Consider the following 26,466-nt stretch of genomic DNA (forward strand, 5'->3'; position numbering starts at 1 on the left):
TGCTCAATATCTTTAAGTGTCTTCTTGGAGGAAACAATGAGAAACTAAATTGCCAGGTAGCAGGGAGCCTGCAGGAAACAAAAATTGATATGAAAAAGATAAATGAGCCACAAAACATGATCAGCTGGTTCAAGTACCAACTGTGTTGTGCTTGCAGAGGCATGTCTGGGCTCTGCAATATCTATTCTGTTCCTTAGAGAAGTTCAGTCTTCAGAAACTGGGCAAGAATGAGAGCCAGATTGGGCTGTCATTTTTCACAACTTCCCCAGGGTCGGTTTTGCCTGGCCTGGCCGTGGCCCGGCCCTGGCCCCGCATGCAGGCATGTAGGTTCATACACTAACACTTATCTCAGCTGGGCTGCAGGAGTGTCTTAAAAAAAGTTTCCTGTCAAGGAAGCACACAGGCCTGTGGCAGTTATGTCCAGATGTGACTCTGCTGTGTATCTAATACTAATCAAATACCTGACAGGTGTTTTTTTGTTTTGTTTTGCAGGAAGAAATCATTCCTTTTTTCAGCTCTGTATGCTGCCTTTATATTTGGTGGTCGGCACCTAATGAACAAACGAGCAAAATTTGAACTGAGGAAACCACTAGTGCTCTGGTCCCTGAGCCTTGCTGTCTTCAGGTAGGCATTTCTTCACACCAACTGCCTTTGACAGTAGTCCATGAAGAGGGTTTGGGGTTCTTCACATACAACAGCACTGCTAACACGACAGCAGGCTCACCCAGAAATGGCATTTCTTTAGTTCTGCTATTCAGGGTTATGTCCTGATCCACTCCTCACCATTGAAATGATCCCCTTTGACTTGCCAGATCATACGGCGTTTGAAGAGGAGAGAAATCAGTAACCCTCTTGAAGAACAAAGGTGAAAATAAAATGAGGACATGAGAAAAAGCGTTTATCATTGCAATAAATTTACCATGCAAGCTACAAATGAAAATAAACCCATTAAGATGTTAGTCTTGTTCTCACTTACTATTTAGTGTTACATTTATTTGAGAGCATATATGGAATATTTAGTCAAGACTCTGATCTCTATTAGAGTGAGATAAACCTAAAGTCACTGCTTTGATGACAGGTAAATTAGGCCACTGTAATTGAAATCAGAATCTGGTTTCTGGTTATTTCATTGCAAAGAGCTTGTGAATTTAGCAAAAAAGGTGGCTTCATAGGAGAAGGCTATTTTTTAGAGGTGCACATCTCTCTCACAATGTGTTGACCAGATCTGTATCATTGAGTATGTGGAAAGTTGGGTTCAGATTCTTGATAGCTGCTGAAGTCAGGAGTAGAACTGACCAACCTGAATTCCACTTTATCTGGTTAATATGCTGATTTTTAATGAGGCTGAGGATAAATGAATGAACAAACAAATACTTATAAAAATAGCCTTTACAAACACACAAACTTACGGTACAACTTACTAATAACAGGACACAGAAGACCTGAGAATTATCCTTCATTTCAGTGCCTACTGTGGGAGTATGAGTGCTTATACTCATCTCAACTGCATAGAAACCATTTACAAACAGTTATCACACACACAGCTGTATCTTATTTTAATACCAGTATAATAATTACTGATTATATTGGTTCACAAGTACATGAAGCAGGTCTGCTTACTGACCAACTGTGAATGGTGCACGATTTTTCACAGGATGGGAATAGTTTGAGCTGAGAGTTTCTACAGAGTAAAACAAAGCAGGAACAGAGAGGTCTGCTTTCTTTCATGGCTTTTCCTTTTTTTTCCTCCAAAATTGTTCTACCACATTGACATTTTCTAAACCTCTTGCAAGGGAAAATAAATTCTATTTCTAAGTTGTCTCATCAAGCTAGGACATGCTAACAGAAGAACTTTATGTTGTCTTGATTTTAATAGTTCATCGATACCTTTAAAAAATATCCTAGTGCAGACAAAGCTTTAAGCAGTTTGGATAACTTTGAGAGCAAGTTCTAACACTGTGAAAATTTGTATTTTTCATCTGGTTGCATTTGGCACTGTGGCTGTGTGTCTAGCATAGTTTTGCTGTTAAGGCCCTGCAAGCAATTTTCGTCGCTGGTTTCAGAAATGACTGAATTTCAGGAGCTGTTGAATTGGTTCCTAGATGACATTTCATTTGTTGATCAGTTTGTAAAGTGATTTATAGCCAGCAGGATCCCAAAGTGCATCTTCCAATTATACTTTCTTATCGAATGTAACCACTAGCTGACTTATGCAAAGCATTTGTATTTTAATTCCCAGTCCAAGGAGGGGGGGAGCATGATTTCAGACCTTTCCTTTGTAAAAGGTGTCTAGGATGAATTTTAAAATCCCATTATTTTGAGATGGGTCTGTGGCTAACGTTCAGAGTGTGGGGCTTTTAAACAATTTCACTGATTAATTTCCTGTCAAAATCATAAGCAATGCAGAGATCAACGAGTAGCAAGAATATACACTACACTGTAAAAGTGCTGTCTAAATGGACTTTGAAATCAGCATGTTCATTACTTGCTAATTGGAGTTTCCCATCATAATCATATGAAATAGCTAGCGTGTGGCCAGCATGAGCTGTTGAGTGATGCTGGATGAAATCTAAAATGTGGATTTCATGTTTTTGAAGCTACAAGTTGCCAGGATGTACCTGCCACAGAGACCGCCTCTTGCTGTGCCCCACAGTGCAGGCATTTGAGGTGAACTCTGCTTGTGCAGATGAGAAGTGGTGGCCAGAAGGAGACAGTTTGGGAGGGATTCACCACTGCAGGGTTTGCTTCCTCCATCAGCTCAAATAGGGAGCTCAAATTCAGGGACAAGTGTTCCCCAAGCACTGCAGAGCTCGCCCTTTCCTCTGCATGTTGGGAAATAAGACAGCAGGTGGAGAGAGGAGGGATTAACAGGAGTGTGAGATGTTTGGACTACACAGAAGCACTGAGCATTTAAGATGCTGGATTTGCTAGTGGGGACCAGTTGATTTGGAAATTTAGATGGCTAAGCTTGGAAAGCTTTGCTCTTCTGAGGCGCTGAGTAGTATGCAGAAGAGTGGAGTAGCACAGGGGAAAAACAACTCAAAATGTTTGCAGTAAGACAGAGCATGAAACCTCTGTAGCTTCCATAGTGACATACAGTCCCATACAAAACCACCCAAACACAAAATCCCTTGACTTCTTGCCTGGAAAGCAGAGGAAATGCAGAATACTCATTAAAACCTGAGATGGAGACTTATAAAAAGTGTAAATTGGAACATTCATGTCCTGGTGTTTAACCACCACTGTCCTTTCTAGGACCATCGGTCACTCCCAGCCTCATGGATTCTCTTAGAAAGCTGCACTAAGCTTTGAATGCTGTAAAATTTCCAAGTAACTTGGTTCTTTTTTTTTCCTGACTCCTTGCATAACTGCGTGTTTCATTTACATATGCTTGGCCTGAAAGTCATCTCTGCTTCCACTGAAGGTCAATTCAGATAGATTCAGATGCCAGTGTTCTGCCTATAGACTTACTGTGGGTCCAGGAAAATGCTCCTCAACTTTAAAAAGACTTCCTCTTTGGCTTTCTGGGATGCTAAAATGCTATGACTTTTATGATACTTTTCAGAAATTCTAAGTAATGTATTTGTCTGCCTTGAGTGGTTGCACTGAGGCAGAAAAACCTGCCTTGAGAGCCCTCAGCATTCTGCCTCAAGGTCAGTGTGAGGCTTTTTTCCAGAGTCCTTGTTTATCTCCCTTCTTGCACTCCTACCATTTTACCTGCTTCAAATATCCTCAGAAATAGTAGCACTTAGCAGAGGCTGAAAAGATGTGTTTTGGGCTTAAAAAAAAAGGGAAACTGCCTGCCAGGCAATGACATGGTCCTTCTTCAGTATGTATCCTGTACGCCTCGCTCTTGCCAAGATCATATAAATGTGGTAGCAGCTACAGGAGGAAACTTGCCACGCTTATAAATAAACAAAACAACTACACCACCCTACTGAGCTTGCTGAGCATTCAGGAGCTCGGTAAAGAGTGAGTTTTGTGTCAACACTGGTAGCCAGCGGGATTTCTGAGGCAGAAAAGCAGCTTTATTTGCCATTGGAAGTATCGACTAGTTTTGAACATTTTGTCTCTGGAATAAGGTTACCAGTTCTCAGTGAAAACTTCTGTAGGAGCAATGACAGTAAATCTTGCTCTTCACTTGGAAAACACTGTGTAAACATGTTCTTCTGAAATCTTTTGCTGAGAAATTATTCTGAGATATTTTTCTTGTGTTGTTGGGTTGTTGGGTTTTTTTTTGTCCTTAGCAGGTTTGTTGACTTGTTTCAAGTACTGAAGTTTTATTGTCTGAAATGTTTTCAGTCCTTTGTTTTCTACACTTAAGTGTTTTCACCCAGCCTGGTTATGTACCAGGCTCCTGGGGGAGCAGCTCTGTGCTGCTCCTTGTCAATGGGAACCCGCTGCTAGGAAGTTAATTTGTCAGTCTTGTAAGACCCCAAGGAAGCTGTTACTGACTCACCTACACATCAAAGTGACAGTCAGCCCTGTATTTCTGAATATTTCCTGGGGTTAAAAATCCACAAAAACTCATCGAATCTGAGTTGTCACTTTTATATTCATGGCACTTTGAACATGAAGTTAAGGTCATTCGTTCACACCAAAGAATTTTTGACTTGGAGTGTATCAGAAGTGTCCTGCTGGCACCTCTAGGAATCAGCAAGGCTGAGACCAGGACTCTCACAAGAGGATACAAAGTCATTAATTCATGTTTTCATTACATCTCAGCTGGATTTTTGTAATGCCTTTTATCGCCCTTAAGAGTCTGTGTATGGGTAGCATTGCTATCAAGGAGTTTAAACATGTATTTGATCGCCTTTTCGTCACACAAGACAGTAGCATGGCACTGCCATCACTCGCTCTCTATCCTTAAGGGGCTGCCAACAGAAGTCTCAGGATCAAGGTACTAACTAATAATAGTAAAAGGTTGTCTTCCCTATGAAATACTGTCACATCAGTACAGCAGAGGAGGAAACTAAATCATCCAACGTGATGCAGTCATTTGTAGGCAGAGGCTAAGCCTGGCCATGACTGGTGCAGCGAGGTGGGATATCTCTTTGTCTGGCCAAACCACACAACCATAATGCTATTATCATCACTTATATTTTAGTCCAAAATCAGTGATGCTTTGTAGCAGTGGTGGAAAGCAGTTTGTGTCCATACAGGCATTCCAAATGTCTTTCTTCCTGGGAAACACTTTCTCTCGAAGTAGTAGAAATGGTATCAGATGTAGCTGAAAGGTCACAGGTGCTTGCCGTAAAGCTAACTGGAGCCTCAAAAGCAAAGTATCCTGGCAGCAACAGGTCTTGTGTTTGAAAGACAAAACCAGAAAGGCTCCCTGGAAGAAGGTGACTCAATTTGCTGTTGCGAGACTGGTGTAATGGATTTGTTACTGCAAGCATAGCAGCATTTTATAGAAGGCTTTGTACTTGTTCTGCAGAAAGCTCCTGACAAGGAGTCTGCAACACCTCTTTATGTGAGGAACTCAGTCCTGAGCTGAACTGAATGGAAAAGACTGAACATAAGCTTAAAAAAAGGATTTCAATTGCTATGATTTGTGACTCTGAAATATGTTCTCTTATCATGCTTATAAATAGGAAAATTGATGGAAAATGGGTAAAATTTGCACTCTTGTCTCAAGAGGTGCCATTCACAAATACTTGCCATGGAGATTAAAAATAAAATTTCATATGTTGCTGAGCAACCCGTCAATATCTTAAAATACATCAAAATTTTATAAAGGTCCTGACAGTACATTCAAAGAGAAAATTAATTAGCGAAAAGAGCAGTATTTGCCAAATAACATTAAAATTAATAAGCATCATTTAAGGTGAATTAATAATCTTCTTTTTTATAAACTTAAAAGCAAGCTATTTCCATGTGAAACATACCCTATATTTGTAAAGCATTAATACATGTCCTTAGTAGGATATTTCTCAGAACCCAGATTAGTAAAATGCTTAATATAGACCTACTTAACAATTTATTTATATGGGACCATGTTCATCTTTATGTGCTTACTGATTTTCTTTTATAACAGATATTGAAAATATCTCTTTTAATGACCATTTCTAGAGCAGAAGTTGAAAGTTGGGTGAACAGTAGGAATTCAAAATGACTGGAGAGAAGACAAAAATCCATTGGATGAGACTTAGCAGTTTAAGTAGAAAAATTTCTTTTCCGTAAACTGAGCTGTAATCCCAATAGGGAAATACAAACAGTGCGATGTAGAGTGAATTTATACATAGCAAAATAAATGGTAGCTGGCATTAAAAAAGCAGTGTGGAAGTGATAAAAAGTATAAACTAAGAGCAATAAAGTACTGTCAAGAAGATGTATTTACAATGTGTACCTTATTTATTCTAAGTAAGAAGAGCATCCCATGACAAATATCTTTATTCCCACCATTGTAATTGATGCCATATGACGAAATGCTGTGCTGATCCACTTCTGAAATCTCACCTCTGTTTACTCTGCTGTTACTGCTGTGGACTCTGTTGCATCCATCGAAGTAATTTTGAATGTAAACTGGTTTTACTGTTTTTACCTAATTAGGCCTAATTAAAAGTAAGCCAAGAATTCACAGTGAGACTTGGCTGATGCTACTTTACAGGATATATGGATAGGACTGGCTAAAAATTCCTACAAAAATGTCTTTCTTCAATGCTAAGTTGGACCTCCTTTCTTCAAAAACTTCTTTTTTTCTTTTACTGTTTCCTTGCTTGTTTGTCTTTATTGCTGGAAAACCAAACATCTTAGCAAAGTGAATTCAGTGTAGTAGTTGAAAAGCAGCTGTTGCGCTCAATTTACGCCTATTCCTTACACACTCTCATAATCAATGAGAGTGTTGACACTCAGTTTGTCACCTCGAATTACACCTTTTTCAGGAAATCACCCTGTCCCAGCCCACAGGAGTCATGAATGTTGTACTCAAATCAGAGCCCCCTGAGAGTGAGGCTTTTCCTCTCCATTTTAAATGGGAAGCAGACTGAAAAGTATATTTGAGAAATAAGGAACATCTGTCTGGTGGCTTAAGAATGGAACTGTACTAGAGAGAAAGCAGATAATTCATTCAAAGGAAATAAAATCTCCCATCTGTCCCCCTGTGGCAGCACTTCTGCATTTTACGCAGCCTTGGTACTTGTTTTGTGCCTGTTAAAATGTCGTCCTCTGCAGAAATCCCTGGGGAACAAAAATCTCCACGTATTTTCTTCTGAGAAAGTCCCCAACAGCTTGTGCTTGTTGGAGACAGTAGGAATAAGATACTGAGAGGTGTTAACTCGCATGACCCATCAAATCCAACCTTGCATCTGTGGACAAGCTTGTTAATAAACACTGCCAACCCAAGCAGTGTTCACATGCAGGGTTGCATACGGGTGTTGAGACGTGGTTTAGCGAAGGCACTGTTTTGCAACGAGTTTAACTTCTTCTAAGCAGATGTGTACGCGCCTGCCTGTTCCATTCCGCATCTTCCCTAGGTTGCTAAATAAACAAAATAGATTCATTATATACCATTATTTACCAAGTGAGTCCCTAAGGTCTGAACTTCTCTAGAGGCTTGCAGGAGCACTGTCCTGGGGAGGACAGGGTTAAAAAAGGAAGATCAATGGCTCCAGGCCTGTAATTGCCATTAAATTTATGGATCTGAGCAGCTCATTACATCTGTATTATAACTTTTAGCTTCTTTAAGCCTTCTTTATTCTGTCAAATGCTAGTCTTTTCCTGTAACTTAGATTTTGCTTACTTTGTTATCTGCCTGTTCTACAGCTTTAGTGAAGGCCAGCTCCATTGGTTGGCTTGATTCTCTGCTAAATCTTTCACTTTATTACTTTTTGCCTTTATTTGCCTAGGATAATTCCAAACTCCTGAATACATACATTTCAATGCTATAAATAACATTTAGTCTACCAACTTGATACATTTGATCCTGTAAGTATCTTTAATTTATCCTACAGAAATAGATATGCCACTTTTTTAGGATTATCATTTAAATCACTGCAATATTACAGCTATTCTAAAATTTTCTTGAGATAATGTTGGATGCTGAGAATAATTTCAGTAACGACAGAGGAACAAGTGCAAATGCCCCTGAAGCATTCATTAAGGATTGCTTAAGAGGTACACTGTGCTTATGAATCCTCATGGGCTACTTTAGAAATCCTTAGATGGATTCCTTAATTCTTACGAGATTTCGCACCAAACACAGGGCTTAAGTTGAAAATTGATTTTTTTTTCTTTTCAGTAATTTAGCCACAGTCCAAACTTGCTGAAATAAATGTCTAAGATCTAGGAAATGTTTCTTGACAGAAAAATATCTCACTGAGTATAGAGCCATCACAGGGTGCTAGGGATCTTCAGCTGCAACTAAAGTCTAATTATTATTTCATGATGAAAGAGGGATTTATTGCTTGAGAAATAACAGCTTTCATCAAGAAATATTGTTCCTGCAAGTTCCTACCCTCCATGTGCCTCATAATCAGGGAGCAGAGCCAGGTAACAGCACATTGAGGAGCGCAGCGCCGGATGATAGGTAATTACTATTGATTAGCTTGTAACTGACTCTTTGGAAGTCAGATGAGATGCAGGGAAGTGTGGGCAGAGCTGGAAAAATATTTTTCATTTGCTGAAAGAAAACGGTTACATGTTTTTCAGCAGTGTATGTTTACACGGGTGTCCCTGTAAGCAACTTATGCTGTTCTCTCATGTTCCTCGGGTAATGATTGAGTGCATCTGCCCTTCAGCCTGACCATTGCTCCTTGTTTATCTCTCCCAAAACCCAATGGGCCTTGTATAGCCACCGAGTGCTCTGTGTAAGACTCTCTATTGAAGAGCCCTTTTTGGCTACACTAATTATCATCTCTGCTGCAAAGGGTACTTGCAGAAATCCAGCCCTGGCGTTAGTTTTTCTGCTATGACTTATAAGCAATGCAGGTTCTTCTGCAGGCTCACAGAGCTTCGCTGTATTGATCATTTTGTACTCTGCTCCTCAGGATTGTCTGAATACAGCTAATCCCAATCATAAAGAAGGCAGGTCTAGGGGATCAAATTGCATTTCCTGGAGAGGGAATTCAGGCTCCTTGAAGAGGGACTGGAAGACGGTAGCTGTGGTAGATTGATTTTTAGCCACACATAAATAAGCCTTCCAAATAGTAGTTGCAGCAATTGGCAGAAGTGTTGAGCTTGCCAGTTTAGCAAGGGAGAATCAGATGGATTTTACTCTGCTGTGGTGTTAATGTGATTAAAATCTCCAGATGACAGTGTCCATGGATCTGGAGCCCTGCAGAGATGTCACTGTTTGGGTATGCTTAATGAGGTCCCCAGAGAGGGGAGGAAATAAGTTAAGCCTGGATTTCTTCCCAGTTTTGTCAAGAAAAAGGACAAAGAAATGGTTTGGGGAGTCAGGTGAGTTGTGACTAGGAAATCTGCCGACAAAAGGGAAGGGCTGAAGGGAGTGGTTCCATGTCAAGGGATTTATTGCCGAGGAAAAAAAAAGAGACTGATGCAAGGAGCATAGTATCTGCCCTCACTTGAAAGCCACAGAGCGAGCTGTCACTTTAATATAACTCATTTCCCTCCCCAAAATTTATCACCCAGGAAAGTAATAACCACCGAGGCATGTATGCATATGCTTGTAGGTATATAAACCTGCACAAATGATATATTATTTCGTAGAGCTATATAAAATATTTGCACAATTTTTAAATCACTCTGAGTTGGCATGGCTTCAGGTTTTGGTCCCAATTGAAAACTCAAATGATTTGCATTGAAAAGCTTGCTGGAGAGACATCTGGATCAGATACAGTAGAAAGGTCTGTAAAGCAGAGTTTGTGTGTTTGGTTCAGTGATGGGAGGGTTTTTTTAGAGATGCAAGGGGAATTCTCTCAAGTTTTGCTTTGGGATTTTGTGGAGTGCTGGCTCTCCCAGCGCGGCCATGATCTCGTGGATGTGATCAACCCAGCGTGCGAATAAGGGTCATCTGCAACTTTAAGGAAGATAAGAACTGGACTCGCTAACCGCAAGTAGGCGTACCGTCCGTACGTCAGGACGCATGGACAGCAACCAATTAGCTATATGTATTCGCTGCGTGCTTTGCTCGTGACTATCTCGCGACTAAAACCGAGATTATAAAAGCTGTGTAACTCTGCTTAATAAAGGAGAACGACCATACTTACATTGAGAATACCTCGTTACTCCGGGAAGTCCTACTCCCACTCCCACACACTCCTCCCAACAGGATTTTGATAGGACTGAACCCAGACCTCAAAGTATGCATCAACTTATGCAAAGTAAAATCTTCTGCCAAAAAGAGTGATAAAAACTGCAAGATCAGCATAACTTCTGCTCACACATATGGTAGTGAGACCTAGAGCACCCCATTACAAAACACTTCCGGTACTGCTGACCACCAAGTTTTAGGGTAAGCAAGCGCCACACATATCTTATTCCTCATCTCCCTGTTTTCTTACCTTTTTCCTCACAATACCATGGCTTGCTCTCTACTCTGAATGGGACTCCATCACCTTCAAGGAGGGCATGGGAGGACTCTGCAGATGAGGCACAAGACCCATCTGTTCTCCTTTCCATTTAGGAAATGGACAGGGGGAGAGGCTGAGAAGCAGCTGGGCAGCAAGATGGTACTTGCAACTTGTTAAATTCTTGGTGTTCTCTTGCCCTTGCAGAGATGGTAACTGTTCTACAATAGTGAGTATGTTTTGGAGACACCAAATTCTCTTATTCAGAGCAGTGGATTATATAGAGAGAGTATGTAACTAGTATATATCATGTGAATGGTAGTTAATACAGCATTGGTACGGTTCCTGTTCCATTCTCAGCCATATCCTGAATGTATTTCTGGGCTTTTGAGTCAGTCCTGGGATCTTCTGTCACCCTCTAAAGGAACCATATTTGAAACAAGATTCGGCAGAGAGATGCAAACCAGTGTCTTAAATGCCTTTTCAGTGGCTTTCTAGAGCAGAGGAGCTGCTCAGAGCACAGTGCCACATTTTGGACTCTGTAGTGCCAAAGCTGGCTGGAAAGGCTGCTGCCTTCCTCCATCTTCATTTTCCCTGCTATGAGTGAGATCAATGAAATAATGTAGTTAGTTAAAAAAGAGGTGGAGGAGAAACTTATTTTAGCTGCATCACTCACCAGTCCAGTTAAACAGCACTGCTGTGCAACCAGTTAAATGAGCAGCACTGGGCAGGCAGTGGGGCAGTGGAGGTAGCATCCTGCCTGTGGAGTGAGTGCTGGGGCAGCCCCAGTGTGGGAGGACCAGTGGAGCTCACTGCAGGACACACAGAGCTCAAAGCAGAGGAGCCACAGAGAGCACCCATCGCTAGTTATTGCATACAGCTCCTTGAAGAAAAGGAACATTTTCCAATAATGCATTCCCTCAGCTGGAGAGGTAAAATGCCAAGTGGGAACAAAAGCGTTAGTCATTTCAAGCTTTCAGAGAGTTTGGGAAGCTGAAATCATTTCTTAGTCTAAAACATTTGTGAAAATTGTGCTCTTAATTACAGTAGTTTGGTCATTATGAAGAATACAGATACCTTATGGCCTTTCAGACACATGGGCTGAAGGGGATGAGTTCTGTGTTGTCTTTAAAGAATGAGGTTAACATAAGTGCTCTTAAATTACTGTTTTGTTAATTTTTGAAAACATGCTTTTAACAGTGTTCAGTAACCATAGGAAAAAGGTGTATCACAGGACCAAGGTACTTTTTCTGTAATTTTTGCTTGTTTCTGCCCATTGTAAGAGAATAAATAATGGGTCCAAATAATTTTATCAGTAGGTTAGGACTTGGAGGACACAGGCACAAGGGAGGCACTGTGTTTTCAGTTATCTGCTAGCAACTGAATTGTGGTAATTAAGCACATGTTTATTGAAACAAAGTTACAAAGGGGCAAAATACGGTAGCACAAACCTCCTTCTCTGATTTTACAGTTTTACACTAATATCTAGTTTTACAGTAAGATCGCCATAGCCAGAATGAGCACATAAATAGTTACCATAGTTCATCAGCACCAGAGAAGACTCAGTAACATGTTTTCACATCTGTACCCAAAGTTAGTTTTGTTCAATGAAAATCCGGGAAAATGATAGCCAGTGTGATTTTTTTCCAGTGAAATGCAAACTATATAGAGCAGAAAGGAGTTCAGCTTAGATGCACATTAGTGTCATGATAGTCCTAAATCCCAAACATAAAAAACCTGAACATTGCAATCCTTTGCAAGACTGACTTTGAAATAATGAGATTTTTTTCATTGTACAGTGAGAGTGTAGGGTTCTGTTTTCGTCTGTGATTGACTCACTGGTGATGTCTTCAGGCTTTTCCCTCACAGACTTGGGTAGACAGAAGCCTTTTAAAATGAGCTTCCCACAGCATTGTTTGCTGCTGAATGTGATTAAAGCTTGCATTTTTGTAGATTTATCAGCTGAAGGCATTAGTAAAGGAAAAGAGGAGTTTTTAAGAATTTCTGTATTGATTCTTCTGCCTCACTAGCATGGTTTTTGTACCTGCCCATGTCACAAGGAGTTAGGCACCCCCACTGTGGATTCTGATCCATACCTGATTTTCTTCTGGAGTTCACTGGTGCGAGTGAGGGGATCAGCAGGGAGCATTAATACAAAACAATTACAATAGTTAGAACAACTGCAAAAATCCTATGAGGGAGAAGAGTCCAAATATTTTCTCCTGTGGCAGGGTTGGCTGCTGAGGACTGGTCCTACGCAAATTCAGGGGATGGGACAGTAGGGTGGAAATAGAAGCATATTCTCTGGCTTGTGTCCAGCTGTGTCAGGCCAAATCCACTCTGGTATTTGTCTAAAATGTCAAGGAAAAACAGAGGGAAAGGAAGAGTGTGACTGAGTCTGTGGAAGGCACATCTTGCTCTTGTCTGGTCTTCTGGCTAGGTCAGGAAGTTTTCAGCTGTTTGTGTTTGTAGGACAGCACAGTTTTGTAAACTTGCACTGTATCTCTGTGCATCACTCTGTGTTTTTAGGTCTCAGAAGCATGCTGCCAAAATATCAGATGTGCAGACAATGAAAATGTGATGTAAAAAGGTGTAACAACAGCTTTTGTGTCTATAAACTACTTACCTTTAAAGATATAGGTGTACCTTGGATAATTAAGATAGAGGGTTTACGACTTGAAGGTTTACAGAGTAACTTTAAAAACTCAAAAGAAAATCTATAGTAGGTCAAAGGACTCTCTGAAGAAAGTTCCTTCTACTGGAGTGTGTTTACTGTCAATTCAATAATGCTGTTTTCACTGACAAAGAGTGAGGTCAGATCTCTCTCTGCTTACATCAGACAGACCTCATGGGTAAGGCACTGAACCAGAACGTGGTGTTCGTGATGTTGCATTTAATTTCTCATACTGACTAAGACACAGATTTTTGACAGGGCACTTAAATTTCAGTTTGTTTCACCTGTCTGTCACTGAAATGGATATTTTCTTTAGCCACCTTACGAGGCTGTCAGAAGAGTAAAGGCCATTAAGGACTGTGAAATATTCACAAATACAGTGCTAAAGGCCTTGGAGATGCCAACACGGCCTGGAGTCTGAAGATTAAGATACCCCAACTTACAAACAGTTCTTCACACAGGAACATCTGACCTAAAGCAGTTGCTGGCCCGAATATTGTTGAGGTGTTGGTAATTCTGGAGCAGCCCAAGCTGGAGGTGGTAGATCACTTGGCTGTTGAAAAGTAGACAAGACCAAAATTTTGGTACAGCAACAGGAAAGTCTACTCTGTGAAGAGAATGGAGATGTCTTTTTCATCACAAATGGATTGGATGAGGAGATGGGGTCTTCCGGGGAGGCACCTGGATCCGTTCTGAGAGGTAAAACAGGAAAGTGCTTTACAAGTGTTTTATTCTACAGGATCAGGTCTTCTTCTCTCCATTACTAACCTTGGCATTGCTTGAAAGCCCTTCAGAAATGTTGAAGGATGATGAAACAACATCCTAATTACATTAATTTTCTTTGCCATTTCATATAAAAATAACAGTTGGGCTAAGTTTGTCAGCTGTAATTTGAACAAATGTCTCTCTAGAATTCCAATGTAACTCAGTATTAAGAACTCCTCTCTTTTAAATACTTGTAAAATGCCTCATAAATGTTACATTTAGAGTTGAGAGGGACCAAATCTGTAGTCAGTACTATTCTTTTTCAAACTTTTTTATCACTTAGATGAATATCGTATCACAGTGTATCCTTCACTGACCAAGAGACTGATTCATTTAGTTTGGAAAATGTAACCGTCAGTTCTGCAAACCTAGCAAAATATTTTTAATAACCAGGTGCAGACTTACAAAGCTGGTTCTTCTAGTCAGTTATTAATATACATGAATATTTCATATAGGCTGTCCTTGTGTCTCATTGACCATTTAGGATGTTGGGTGCAAGATCCTTTTCTAGGTTGCTTTTCTGTGAGATTAGAGGACACGTCATATTGCACTGTCTTAGCCACAGCTCTCATTAACTCCTTGAGATCAAAATAAGAGCCATTAATTCCATGTAGGTCACTGAACAACAGCCAAATTATATATTTCAGTCATTGCCCACATTTCATTTGTACTTAATGATCAGTTTCTTAGTGTATGATTTCTTACTGCACAGTAAAAGTGTCATGATTTTGCAATCAAAGATAAGCCTAAAGGAACCTTACATTATCTACACCTGTTTAAATACAAGAAGATCCAGGATTTTATGGAGCTGCATTTGAATACAATCAGGGCAAACTAAGACAGGAGTCACATCTGAGATAGTGTTTAGGTAGTCTGACAACCTTTTAGCGAAACTATACATTAAAATTGTCATAGGCTTAATTAAGTCCTCCTCTCTCTTGGAGAATATATTCCATCTGGAAAATGCAACTTTTGAAAAAATATTGCACCATCATGTATTGCACATTGGCCTGTGAAGGCAGTACTGTTTCTCCCTTCTCCCTGCAAAGTAGGGCATATGTGAGCAAATGTGCACATCACTGGGGAAGAAAAAAAAAAGAAAATAATAAGGAGGGGATTCATTTTTTTATAAAAAGAAGGGGAGGAAAATTTGCACTGAAATCTAGCCAGTCCACAAACACCCAAGAGCACCTTGGGTGTCAGAAAGCAGAGCAAAGCAATTGCGAGTTCTGGTGGGTTGTGCTGCTCCTTTACTCCTTTCCTGCACATGGGGGCTGCAGAACCCATGTTCACACTGTAACACCCTGTGAACATGTGCCCATGAACTCTTTATGTTTAAGGAACATTAATTAACCAGGGAATGTGAAATCTCCCTCTCTCTTTGCTTCCGTGTGCTGGAAGGCTGGTGTGTGGCGGCAGGCCTGGCCAGTCCGTCCCCACCCTGGAATGAATGCCCTCTCTGTTGAGCAGGCTCCTGGGGAAGCTGCTTTTATGATTATAATTCTTCTGCCAGCCTCGAAACAATCCAGCACATCTACCCACAGAATGATTTTAGAACAATAGGCTTTAAATAAGCACCCAGGCACCAGGAAAAGTCAGTTGACTGTTGGTCCGTAATTCTGGCCAGCACAAACCAGGCCCTAGTATCCTTTCCTCATTTGACACTACCCAGGTAACCACTTTAACCTGAACATTCCCTTTCATTTTGGCTCAACTTTAAAAAGAAACGACACTCACTACAGCCATATCCTGGGAGAACTGGAAAAAATGCAATTTCAATGTTTTTTACAGATTATGTGGGCAGACTCCCATAAACCGCCTGATTTAGCTACTAAAATTTTGTTTGATGATCTTCTCTTTTTGACACAAAGGTTAGCAAGTTCCCAGAGTACTCTGTTCCTGCGGGACCTGCAGCCACCACAAAATGTAAGCACAGATTTTCATTTGGGAGCAGGCCAACAGCTCATTAAATCTTCCATCTTTCACACTGGTTTGATTGTATAATCACCGCAGCAATAGCAAACCAGCAAGCACACTGTGCTCTACCTCGCCTGTCTACACAGGTGATAGTTTAGGTTTATCTTATAATACAGCTGTGTATGTAGTGTGTGGTCACCATACAAATGCATGTTTCCAGAACCTCTTCCCTGTTTGCTAGGTAGGAGCTATCCTTGTGTCCATCCTCCCTGGAAAGGGTCATTTTCCAGTGCTGGTCTGCCAACTGTATCTGAAATCACCTAGAAAAAAATAATTCTGCAGGAAGCTTGGAAAAAACCCTTGCCATTGCTGGCTTGCAAGGCCAGCAGCCCCTTCAACACTTGTATCCTCCAGAGGTGCTTATGTCTCTTTTTAGTCAGTGTAAACTACTGTTCCCTTTCACATGGCTGAAGCGAGGTTTTGTGGGGGACAAATAGAAATCTGCTGCAAACAGTTTCATTTCTGGCAACAAAATCCATCAGTTTCTTAAGAAGGCTGTTCCCTAGCTCTGTCCCTGCTGCCTCATCTGCTTGTTGCGTATCGCTGGTGGACTGGTACTCTGGGACCATGTTTCCTGAGGTTGCAGGAGATTAAGGGTGGTTTGAAAGAAGTTTGCACATAACAGGTGAAGAAGAAAGATGCTATAAATACTGTCGAAGAACTTCAACACAAACCTGCCAGTTATGTTGCAACATTGCTTTGTTACTAACTTATTTTTAGGAATTAATCAAAGAGCACAGTGAGCAAATGGCTGAAAGATGTGAGATGTTCCTTCACTTGGAGATGCACAGAACTTGGTACATGCTGCTTGATAACACCAGGAGTTTCTGAGTTTCCTTACTGATTTAGGGTTAACTGCCCTGTTGGGGAGTTCAGAGGTGTCTGACGAAAGTGGCTTCAGCTGCATTTATTTTCAAGAAGCTTAGTTCAGAGTTGTTTCTCTTACAGATGCTTTCTCTGTGCATTTTCCCAGTATCAGTTCATATTTTCTATGCTTTCCGTTGCTTGGCTGAGCACAGAAATATTCTGTTGCCCTTTTACAGTAACTGTTTTCTCTAGGCATGGTCTTGGACTACCCCACTGCTCTGACCTGCCAGACCAAGGGGTCGCTGTGCATCCCAGGCTCCTGTGCCACAGCATCATCAGCACAACTTGTTCCTCTTTTCTGAGGACCATGGGTTTTAAATCAGAAGGGCACAGAAAGACAGTTTCATTGCGTGAAGAGACCAGCTCTTCAGCAGCAGAATGGAAACTTGATATGACCACTGAAATACTCCTGAACAGAACAGAAAGGTGAACGTGGTTTGATTTGTCAAGTAGGAAGCTCTGCATTCTTCACCTACTGACTTTAAACATTTCTTTTGAATTCAGAGTGCTTCCTCTGTAAAAATACTTTGCATGCTAAAATGAAAAAAACCAGCAACCAAAGAACCTGCTTCCCTATTTTCTCACTGTTATGGTGTGAGCAGGCTGCAGTCTGAGGGCTGTGACTCTGCATGTGAGGTGCTCTCTCAGGACCGCTGCCTGTCCTATGTGGCTTTCACTGAGGAGGACCACGCGCTCTCCGCCCCCTCCCTGTGCTCCCAGGGCACAGACTCACCAGTGGGACTCCTGTGAGTCTCCATGTAAGCAGATCAGGGCAGAATTCAGATTTCTTCTCTCCTCCAGCCAGGCCCCAGGCTGGGAGCTGGAGCCAAACCCGTGGGAGCTCCAGCTAGGTGGGCTGGCTGGCTGCTGGACTAGCCCAGCACACCCACTGCAGAGGACAGTCTGACACCTCAGAGACTGCTTAAACCAGCTGGGTGCCTGCGGTTTAGGCCATGTTGAACAGCCTGTGTGCCTGGATAAGGAGGGCTCTAATTGAAGTCCTGACCAGCCCTTAACTTTGAACAGCACAGCCGGATCTGGCTGGCTGCAGGCTCCCTGCTGCTCTCTGCTGGTGCTGGGTGCGCAGGATGGCACGCTCTCGAAAGCAAAGGTACTTCACGTCTGACATGTAGCTTGCAGCTAATGTATTTTACATTCACCTTAGGCATCATCAGTGCCCCTTAGCACTATCTTTTCATAGTTCTACAGGTACAGTTTGCAGTGTTTGGTTAGTTTAAGGATTTTTTTAAGACACAAGCCGGATTATCACAGCACTAAAATCCTTTAGGAAAAGTTGCTTTATTCTGTGCTGAACTTTTTTTTTTTTTTAAATGTGGAAGTCACATTCCCTGCTCAAATCTGCAGTGTTGATCCTGGACAGGGATGTCCAGAGGCGTCAGGAGCCAAGTGCAGCGATGAGTCTCCATAGAAAGCAGCCTTAGCAAAAATGAACAGAGTCCTCCTTGCTGCGAGGAGGAGCTGAGTCTGCCACAACGGCAGCTGGGGTTGAACCAGTGTTGAGCTACCTGCTGCCCTCTCAGACTTTTGAGAAACAAAAGCTCTGTTCTCGTGAGTAGGATGGAGGGAAAAGAAAGCAGGAATAGGCTTTGGCCACTAACACCTGGTCTGTCTTCCCATCAGCAAGCTCACCAGCCCTCATTCTCCTTCCTTCTTAATGCTGTACCTAACCCATGCATGGGATGTGTTTTGAGGCCCTTGTTTGAAAACAAGTTTGTGAGAGAAAAGTATTAATTTTTATTTTACTTGTGGATATGTTTTGATCTTGTTATGGACAGTAAAGTAACAACTGGGCGTTTGTTAATCTATCAGAGAAGTCACTGCTGGAAGGAAGGGGAATGCAGGACATTTTGAGACTGAACAGATGAGAAAGCTGCATTAGCCAGTGCAGTTTGTTTCTGATGAGTCTCTCTAGTTGCAAAAGGCTGTAATTGTACAATAATTCACTGCTACCTTATTTCTAAAATCCCTGCATATGATTCCCACCAGACAGACTGCTTTGCTAAGCGGTTCATTTCAGTACCTCACAAAAGCTACAGCAGGGAGCAGGGCGAGGACAAAATGAAGCAGAAGTGATTTACTGAGCAAGCAATGTCATCACTCTGCTGCACATCATGTCTTTGCAGGATAGAAATTTGTTGGTTGATCTTACCTTACAGAACAAACAAGATTAAGTGGCAGAGGCATAAAAAAGCATTCCTGGCTCTCTTGGTCCAAGACACGTTTGCAGGCATGCATTAGGTTTTTTTTCTGTCTCCGGTTGCGTGTGCTTGTTGGCAGGTAGATGTTTTGGCACGCAGCACATCTCGTAAACAGATACCTGCTCATGACGTCTCTTTAGGTAATTGAAGCAGTTACTTCCAGTTTGCCATCCTCCTTATTTATAAAGCCTTCGCTTGTGAATTACGCAAAAATGGAACTTGGTTTGTACTGATAAAAAATTCAGATTAGTCTGACTCACGCCACATAAAGCAGTAGCTGGAGTCACTTCTTCTAGAGTCAGGGAACCAGAGGAAGCCTCCATGCTGCAAAATTATAGAAAAGTGTGTGAGTGTGACTGTGTATGAGTGTGAGTGTGCGTGTACTCTAAGGAGAGCTCTGAAATAGTTGCTAAACAGAAAGACAGGAAGAATTACATTGTTATAATCTCAAGGACAGCAAAGAGAAACTCTGCAATCCCCACAGGGCAAATACTCTATGGCTGTGTTATCAGTCCAGATTAAATCCCAGGGTGTCCGTACTCAATCACTTACATTTAAGTCAATGTTTGCCTGTTGCTCAAACAAGCACTCTTCTCAGCTGAGTTTGTGTTGATGGCACAAAATTCTCTTTGGTTTTAAAACTTTAATAATAAATTATATTTTAGAAAAGCAGTACAGCTTTTGTACAAGGAAAGGCATATTGCTTGCAGCTGTTTGATTTAATAATTTAAAATTTTGGTGTTTCCACCCATTTTAATGTCAGCACTGAGGTATTTGCTATGGGAGGACCAGTGTATCATTAGATATTCTGCCTGATCTTCCTCCACTCAGTTTTGCCACCACCAAAACCAAGAAGGCAAGCAGGAGCCTGCCCTGGCTAGCTTGAGGAGTTCACTGCCTCAGGAAGTGATCAGATCACATCTCTGTCAGGATCTCCTGTCTTCTTGGGAATGAGAAATGCAACTCCTGAGAAAAATATAAAGAGTATATGTTAAACACCAGAGAGAAGACACAGAATGAGTTGCACCTCATTTCAAAACTCCTCCTACAGTCTTTGTCACTCTCTGACAAGTTAATAGGACCGATCCCCAAAAGACGTGAGAAAAGCATGCTACGAGAGCATTTCTGGAAGGGAACAGCCCTACATGGAGAGGATGCACTACGGGCTGCGTGGATGCTAACAGTACTGCACTATGTCTTCTGCACACAGGGTTGGATGAACGTGGGAGACTGCAAGACTCCCAGACTCCTGAGCCTGGGAATATATGCACTGCTTTGGGCAGTGCTGATGGGAAACCCAGGCTTGGCTAAACTCCATCAGTACGCCTGTACCACAGCAGGATGGTTTTTCATTTGCACATAGCACAAGAGGACTCATCTGACAGTAGAGCCCCTAAGCAAATGCCACCATAAAAGAGCAGATAATCATAGGAGCTTCTTAAGTGCTCACTGTTGTCTGAATTTCCTGATGGCACAGTGAAACCTCAGGCATCAAAATGTAATGGTGCAGGAGCCAGGACATTTCTCCCCAGATGTAGAGCCCCATCTGATGCCACTGACAGAGCCCACAGAGCACCAGGCAGTGTGGTTCTCCCCTTGGTTGTGGAGTGCATGCAGTGCTTAGGGGAGAGCAAGGTGCATTGCTCTTTAGCAGCAAGCAGGTTTGACTGGGTATGTCAATGAAGCAGATTTGGAAATTTAAATACTTTGTGCAAAAATTATAAAAACTTAGATCGGTTTTTATACTTGGCAGGCTTACTTGAACCACCATAATCTGACCAAGTGCCATGAGAACTGCCATAGACCTCAACTTTTGAGGCTGCCTTGATGCTTTTAAAACCACCTTTTAAAAATAATGCTGTCTTCACAAAACAAGGACAAGTAACAGAGAATCTACAGCTTCAGATGAACTGGTCCTTAGTTCACATATGTTGCATAAATGGTAGCTTGCGTTGCCCACATGTGTCCACACAACAATTTTAGATGGCTTGGTGTGCTTGCTACCATGTATTAGCCACAAATGACACCAAGGCAGAGCAGGAACCAGAGGATTCTTGAGTAGGACAGGAGTACTAATAGAGGCACAGGGACATATGGTGTAGGCATAAAGTAAGATATACTCAACTCCAAAGGAGCTTGGGCCTTTCTGTAGTCCATTTTTCTGGAAGCTGCTTTTTTCACCCACTACTCATCACAGCTTTTGAAGGGCAAACAAGCTACGATGGTAGAAAATGGGCAAGCATGTTCTTGCCATAAAACAGTGAGGCAATTGCTTCCGCAGTGCTTCACTGCTGAGACACAAGCCTTTGTTACCTACGTAAGCTGGATGTCTTTTGTTGTCTGAACCTCTGTAATTGCACTAATTAATACCATTGCAAATCTCTTGATGTTTCTCATTTACAGAACACGGTTACGTTGCATCTCACTTTGGTGAGGTGAGGGTCAGTCTGCCATTTATGCCTCAATTCAACTGTCTGGTTCCTCTGTTAGCAATGAGAGATGAAGTATGGAGTCAACATGTGGACCAAAACACAAGCCTTGACTGAGACCCCCCACCAAAATCTGTGTGCTCTACCTGGGTTTCTCTCTGCTCATAGCTCCTATGGGTGTAACAAGCACAGGGAGAGATAAGAGAAAACTCTGAGGAAATCAGAAGAGGAATTTTATCCTGATTATGTTGATGATAATTGTTTATCAACTCATTCCTTGTAGTCTCCCAGCCATCAGCATCAAAACTCTGCACGTTGTTTTCAACTGATGTGCTTGTCTCCCATTGCTCCTGAATACTGAAGGGTCATTCCTGTCATAATGAAAAAAAAAACATTGATGTTACCATTCCAGACTTTGACCAGGAGATATGTCTGCAGTCTAGTTTACAAATCTGAGTTTAGAATAGCTCCCTGGAAGCCAGTAGAGTTGCTCTAGTTTTAAGGCTATCTCAAACTTATTATTTCAGTACATTTATGGCTTTTTTCTCATAATGATTTGAATTGATGGCATGTAGATGTCGAGTATCCATTCAACTTTCTTCATTTTCTCTTTTTGTTTTAAAGTATATTTGGTGCTGTTCGAACTGGTGCTTATATGCTGTACATTTTGATGACCAAAGGCCTGAAGCAGTCAGTGTGTGACCAGAGTTTTTACATTGGACCTGTCAGCAAATTCTGGGCATATGCGTTTGTGCTAAGCAAAGCACCCGAATTAGGTGAGTACCCTCTTTCACTTTCTCTCACTGTGCATATTTAGAGCAGAAATCGCAGTGCAGGAAGCACAAGAAGGGTATCAGTGCTGTGAAAACCTGATTTTAATCTTAGAAAAACTGAGTTGAAAAAACCAACCCCAAACTCTGCATATTTTAGTCTCTAGAGATTAAGTCTGAACTTAGAGCAATATGCAGTTGAATACAACCATTCTCAGCCCAGGAATAAGCTGCAGTGATTATACACAGCAGGGAAGTCAAGAGGCAAGAGCAATCTGGTCCATACCTCTTCCTTAGCTACTCATAGGCAAATACGAGTAGTGTAATCGGCAGTCACTCACCCTGTGTGTACAGAAGAGAAGGGTCTACAGCAACCGTGTCAGCAAGAAGCTTTGAGTCAGGTCCTGCCTCCATTCTGCAGGATTCCTCCTTACATACACACCTAGGCATACAATTATGAACAGTAACGTGCTTCCTCCCTAAACATTGAAGGCTGTGGCTGTCTGCTTCCTTCAAATAGAAACCAATTTCCCATAATATCCCCAGCTTTGCCAGTCCTGATTCATATAAACTCCAGTCTCTTCAGCAATTTTTTTATTAGGATGCGTACAATATACATGCCAAAGCCAACTTAGTAGCCAGTCTGCATGTGTTCTCGTCCCATGGCTTATTAGTGTAAGAAGGAATTCTTTTAATGGGAAGGAGGAGGAAGCAATTTAGCAGCCCTGCAGCTTTCATTTTGGAGGACGCCCATACTAAACCCCAAAGGGCTGCAGCACTCACTGTGTTCAGATGTACAGCAGAAACAAGTCTTTACCTTTCAGCAGAGAAGTTCATTCAGCAAATTACAGGATGGCAATTCATCCCTTTGTACAAGGAGTCACATGGAAAAGATGAGGGCTAACGGGTACAAGTTACTTCTGGAGTGATTTCAATTGGATACAAGAGGAAAATTTTTCCCAATGAGAACAATCAGCCATTGGAATAATCTCACCTGGGAGGATCCTTGATGGGTTCCCCAACACTGGATGCTTTAAGGCTCAGGTGGACAGGGTGCTGAGCCATTTTGTGTAGACTGTGCTTTTGTCAAGAAAGGCTGGACCAGATGATCCTTGAGGTCCCTTTCAACCTGGTATCCTGTGATTCTGTGATCAGTTTAAAAACTAGAGAGACAGACACCAGTTGCCTGGCTGTGTCAGAATCCCTTGGTTTCCTGCTGCTTAATTTACTGCAAAACCATGGAAATTTAGTCGTTAAAACTGAAAATGTCAGCTAGAACTGCACAGCAGCAGTAAAATGAGCATATGATTACTTATTAAAATGTGAGTCAACATCTTGCAGCTAATGAAGTAAACAGTAGTATTATGGCTTATTACAGACCTAGTGCGGACAGTGCAGTTTTGGTTCCACCCATCACTAGTATTCATTATTTGGATTCCCTGGGATACATATACTTAGAAATAAGTCCTCAGATTCAAATCACCGGGATCTTTTTGGAAACACTGTGTCTATAATAGAAAACAAGTAGCATATGTATATACATACATCTAATTTAGATGCTCAGTGCAATCATGAGAAGCAGAAGGAAGAAAAAAGCAGGAAAGAGAAATAAAATTTACTTTCTAAAATAACAACATGAATTTGCAGAAGAGGATGTGCATTTCAGCCTAAACTAAATCTCTTTCTAGAAGTGTTTTTTTTCTGGCAATTATGTATCTTTCAATATTGCAGGTTGCCTATGCAATAACTTTTTGCATAGTAACTCAAAAGGCTTTACAGAGCTTGACTAGGTTCAGTTTGCAGGTAGGCATTTGAATCAGAGGAGATTGTGCTGCATCCTCTTCGGTTTTCTGCTTTCTGTCTACCTGTATTTTTCTTCTAGTCACGGTAGATAATGGACAGTCTCACAGTCAGAGATGATATACGTACATCCACCTACCTCATCTCAGACTTTCATGGCTTATGTTTGTAGTAGAGGGCTACCAATTTAACTAAAAACACAGGTTGTCCACTCAGGAGAATGTGGATATGTTGGTTTTCCAAAGATTCCATAGAGATTAGGAGCCAAGATGGCTCTTGGATCAGACAGGCTGTCAGATCTAGAGCTGAGGTGGTTTTTCATGCTCCAAAATAGTGTATACTCCAGTAACAGCAAAGGGAAGAGAACGTTACTGTAATTGCAGAATTGTTTGATATTTTCCTCATTTCCTCCCCTCCTTTTTTGTTTTGTTTTGTTTTGTTTTGTTACAGGTGATACAATATTCATTATTCTTAGGAAACAGAAGCTCATCTTCTTACACTGGTACCACCACATTACTGTGTTACTTTATTCTTGGTATTCCTACAAGGACATGGTGGCTGGCGGTGGCTGGTTCATGACCATGAACTATGGAGTACACGCCGTTATGTACTCTTACTATGCCTTGCGGGCTGCTGGCTTCAGAGTCTCACGCAAGTTTGCCATGTTCATCACCTTGTCGCAGATCACTCAGATGTTGATCGGTTGCGTGATCAATTACCTTGTCTTCTCCTGGATGCAGCAGGGCCAGTGCCATTCCCACGTGCAGAACATCATCTGGTCCTCTCTCATGTACCTCAGCTACTTTGTGCTCTTCTGCCATTTTTTCTTTGAGGCCTATATCGGCAAAACCAGAAAAGAAAGGAAGGTTGACTAGTGGTAGAAACAAGACAGAAGCCATAGCTCAGGGTTATCCAGAAAAATAAAATTGTAAGAAAAGAGAATGGCACAAGGAAACACATATATGTATGGTGCAGCTAAAACTTGGCAGCTTAGGGAAAGTTAGCTTGGTTTAACCCAGTAAGTTTATGATCCTATCATGGTGAGGACTCACTGAATTCTACTCTATCTCAAAGGACTGCTGATGAAAGTCAACTTCCTTCCTGTACCTGTCTGCTCTAGAAGATAAAGGAGAAAAAAAAAAGAAGATAAAAAGGGAAAGAAAAGGAAAAAAAAGGAAAGAAAAAAAGAGAAGAAAAGAGAAGAAAAGAAAAGAGGAAATTAATAGTGTTGAGGGGGGGAAAGTACATTAAATAAGCAGTGTGTTCCCTCAGGGTGGAGGAGAGACTTTTATTACAAAAGAAAAAAAAAGGTTTCTAAATCCTTTCTAATAATTTTTCAGAGTGAAACTTGAATGAAACAAAGCAAAGAGGTGACAAAAAATTATCTATTATAACAGTAGGATTGCAAAATTTAAATATTTTCTGTAGAGGGTTGATATCTTTAGCCAAAATGAAACCCAAAATGATGTTTCCTGCACGGAAAGTGGCTGAACTCCACACTGTGGTCATGGATGGGAAAGAGAAGAGATTGATTTCTCCACTATGTACTCTGCCAAGGGAGCAGATCTGGGACACAGTCTCGCCTCCCTTAGAAGGTGGAAAGGAGCAGTACTTTTTCAAGAGTTTAATGTGAAAAGATGCACTGTTGCAATACATATCTCAGAGAGTGCATTTTCCAAGTGCATTTTTCAGTTAAAGACAAGGAATTTCTGAAGCAGGATAAGTCATAGAGGGTTAAATCAATCAATATTTGCTAAATTACCAGGGGCTTATAGCAGAGGGATGTTCAGGAAGGAGAGGGAGACAACTCCCCTCACGGGATTTTGGGGAATTATCCATTAATCTCAATTTAACCCGCAGCAACACTGAATTAAGTGGGGGAAATGGGAAGAAATCCTAGTTAGCAGGAAGAGAGTGACATATCTGCCCACTGTTTTCAGAACAGAGCCCTGTGGTACAGTACAGAGTCTGTGTTTTTGTGGACACAGGGATGCCTGCCTGAGTGGGAAAAGGCGACAGGACTGCGCGACATTGGGTAACACTGTGCTTCTGCATCTGCCTCCTGGGCAGTGCAAAGATGTTCAAAGTGCCCTCCTCTGGTCATGTGGAGATACTACTACAAAACATACTTGGAATAGGTTTTTCGTGAGATTTGTATAGAAAAATTAGTCTAAACAAAGTAATTTTGCTGCAACAGCTTAACTCTAAAGTCCAGAGAGAATGATCCTTCATTAAATATACATCTCTCTCTCTGCAGAATCTGTACTGTAACATCAGACTGACCACTTAAGAAGACACTTTCTTCTTTGAAGTCAGCTACAGATATAAGGAGAAACGTATTTCACTCTGAACCTTAGAGAGTTAGTTGAGAACAGCCATATTCTTTCAAAGACAAGTAGATTGCATTATCTGTGATATTCCAGTCCTTACAAAGCCAAATAAAATGTGTAAAAGTTCCTAGTATTTCAAAGACGCAAGTATGTAAACTTGATGTTA

At 41.4% G+C, this 26,466-nt stretch overlaps 1 protein-coding gene across 1 annotated transcript; it reads left to right on the top strand.

Annotated features, from left to right (window-relative positions):
• ELOVL6 (ELOVL fatty acid elongase 6) lies at positions 1–25,121 on the top strand (the record flags this gene model as incomplete). Its single annotated transcript, XM_010182042.1, has 4 exons — positions 1–133; positions 499–624; positions 22,025–22,176; positions 24,421–25,121. Coding segments are annotated over 4 exons (836 nt in total), but the record flags the coding sequence as incomplete, so codon positions are not given.
• Positions 25,122–26,466: the final 1,345 nt, after the last annotated feature.

This window comes from Mesitornis unicolor, unplaced genomic scaffold, assembly GCF_000695765.1.
Source record: "Mesitornis unicolor isolate BGI_N332 unplaced genomic scaffold, ASM69576v1 scaffold33413, whole genome shotgun sequence".
Lineage (NCBI taxonomy): Eukaryota > Metazoa > Chordata > Aves > Mesitornithiformes > Mesitornithidae > Mesitornis > Mesitornis unicolor.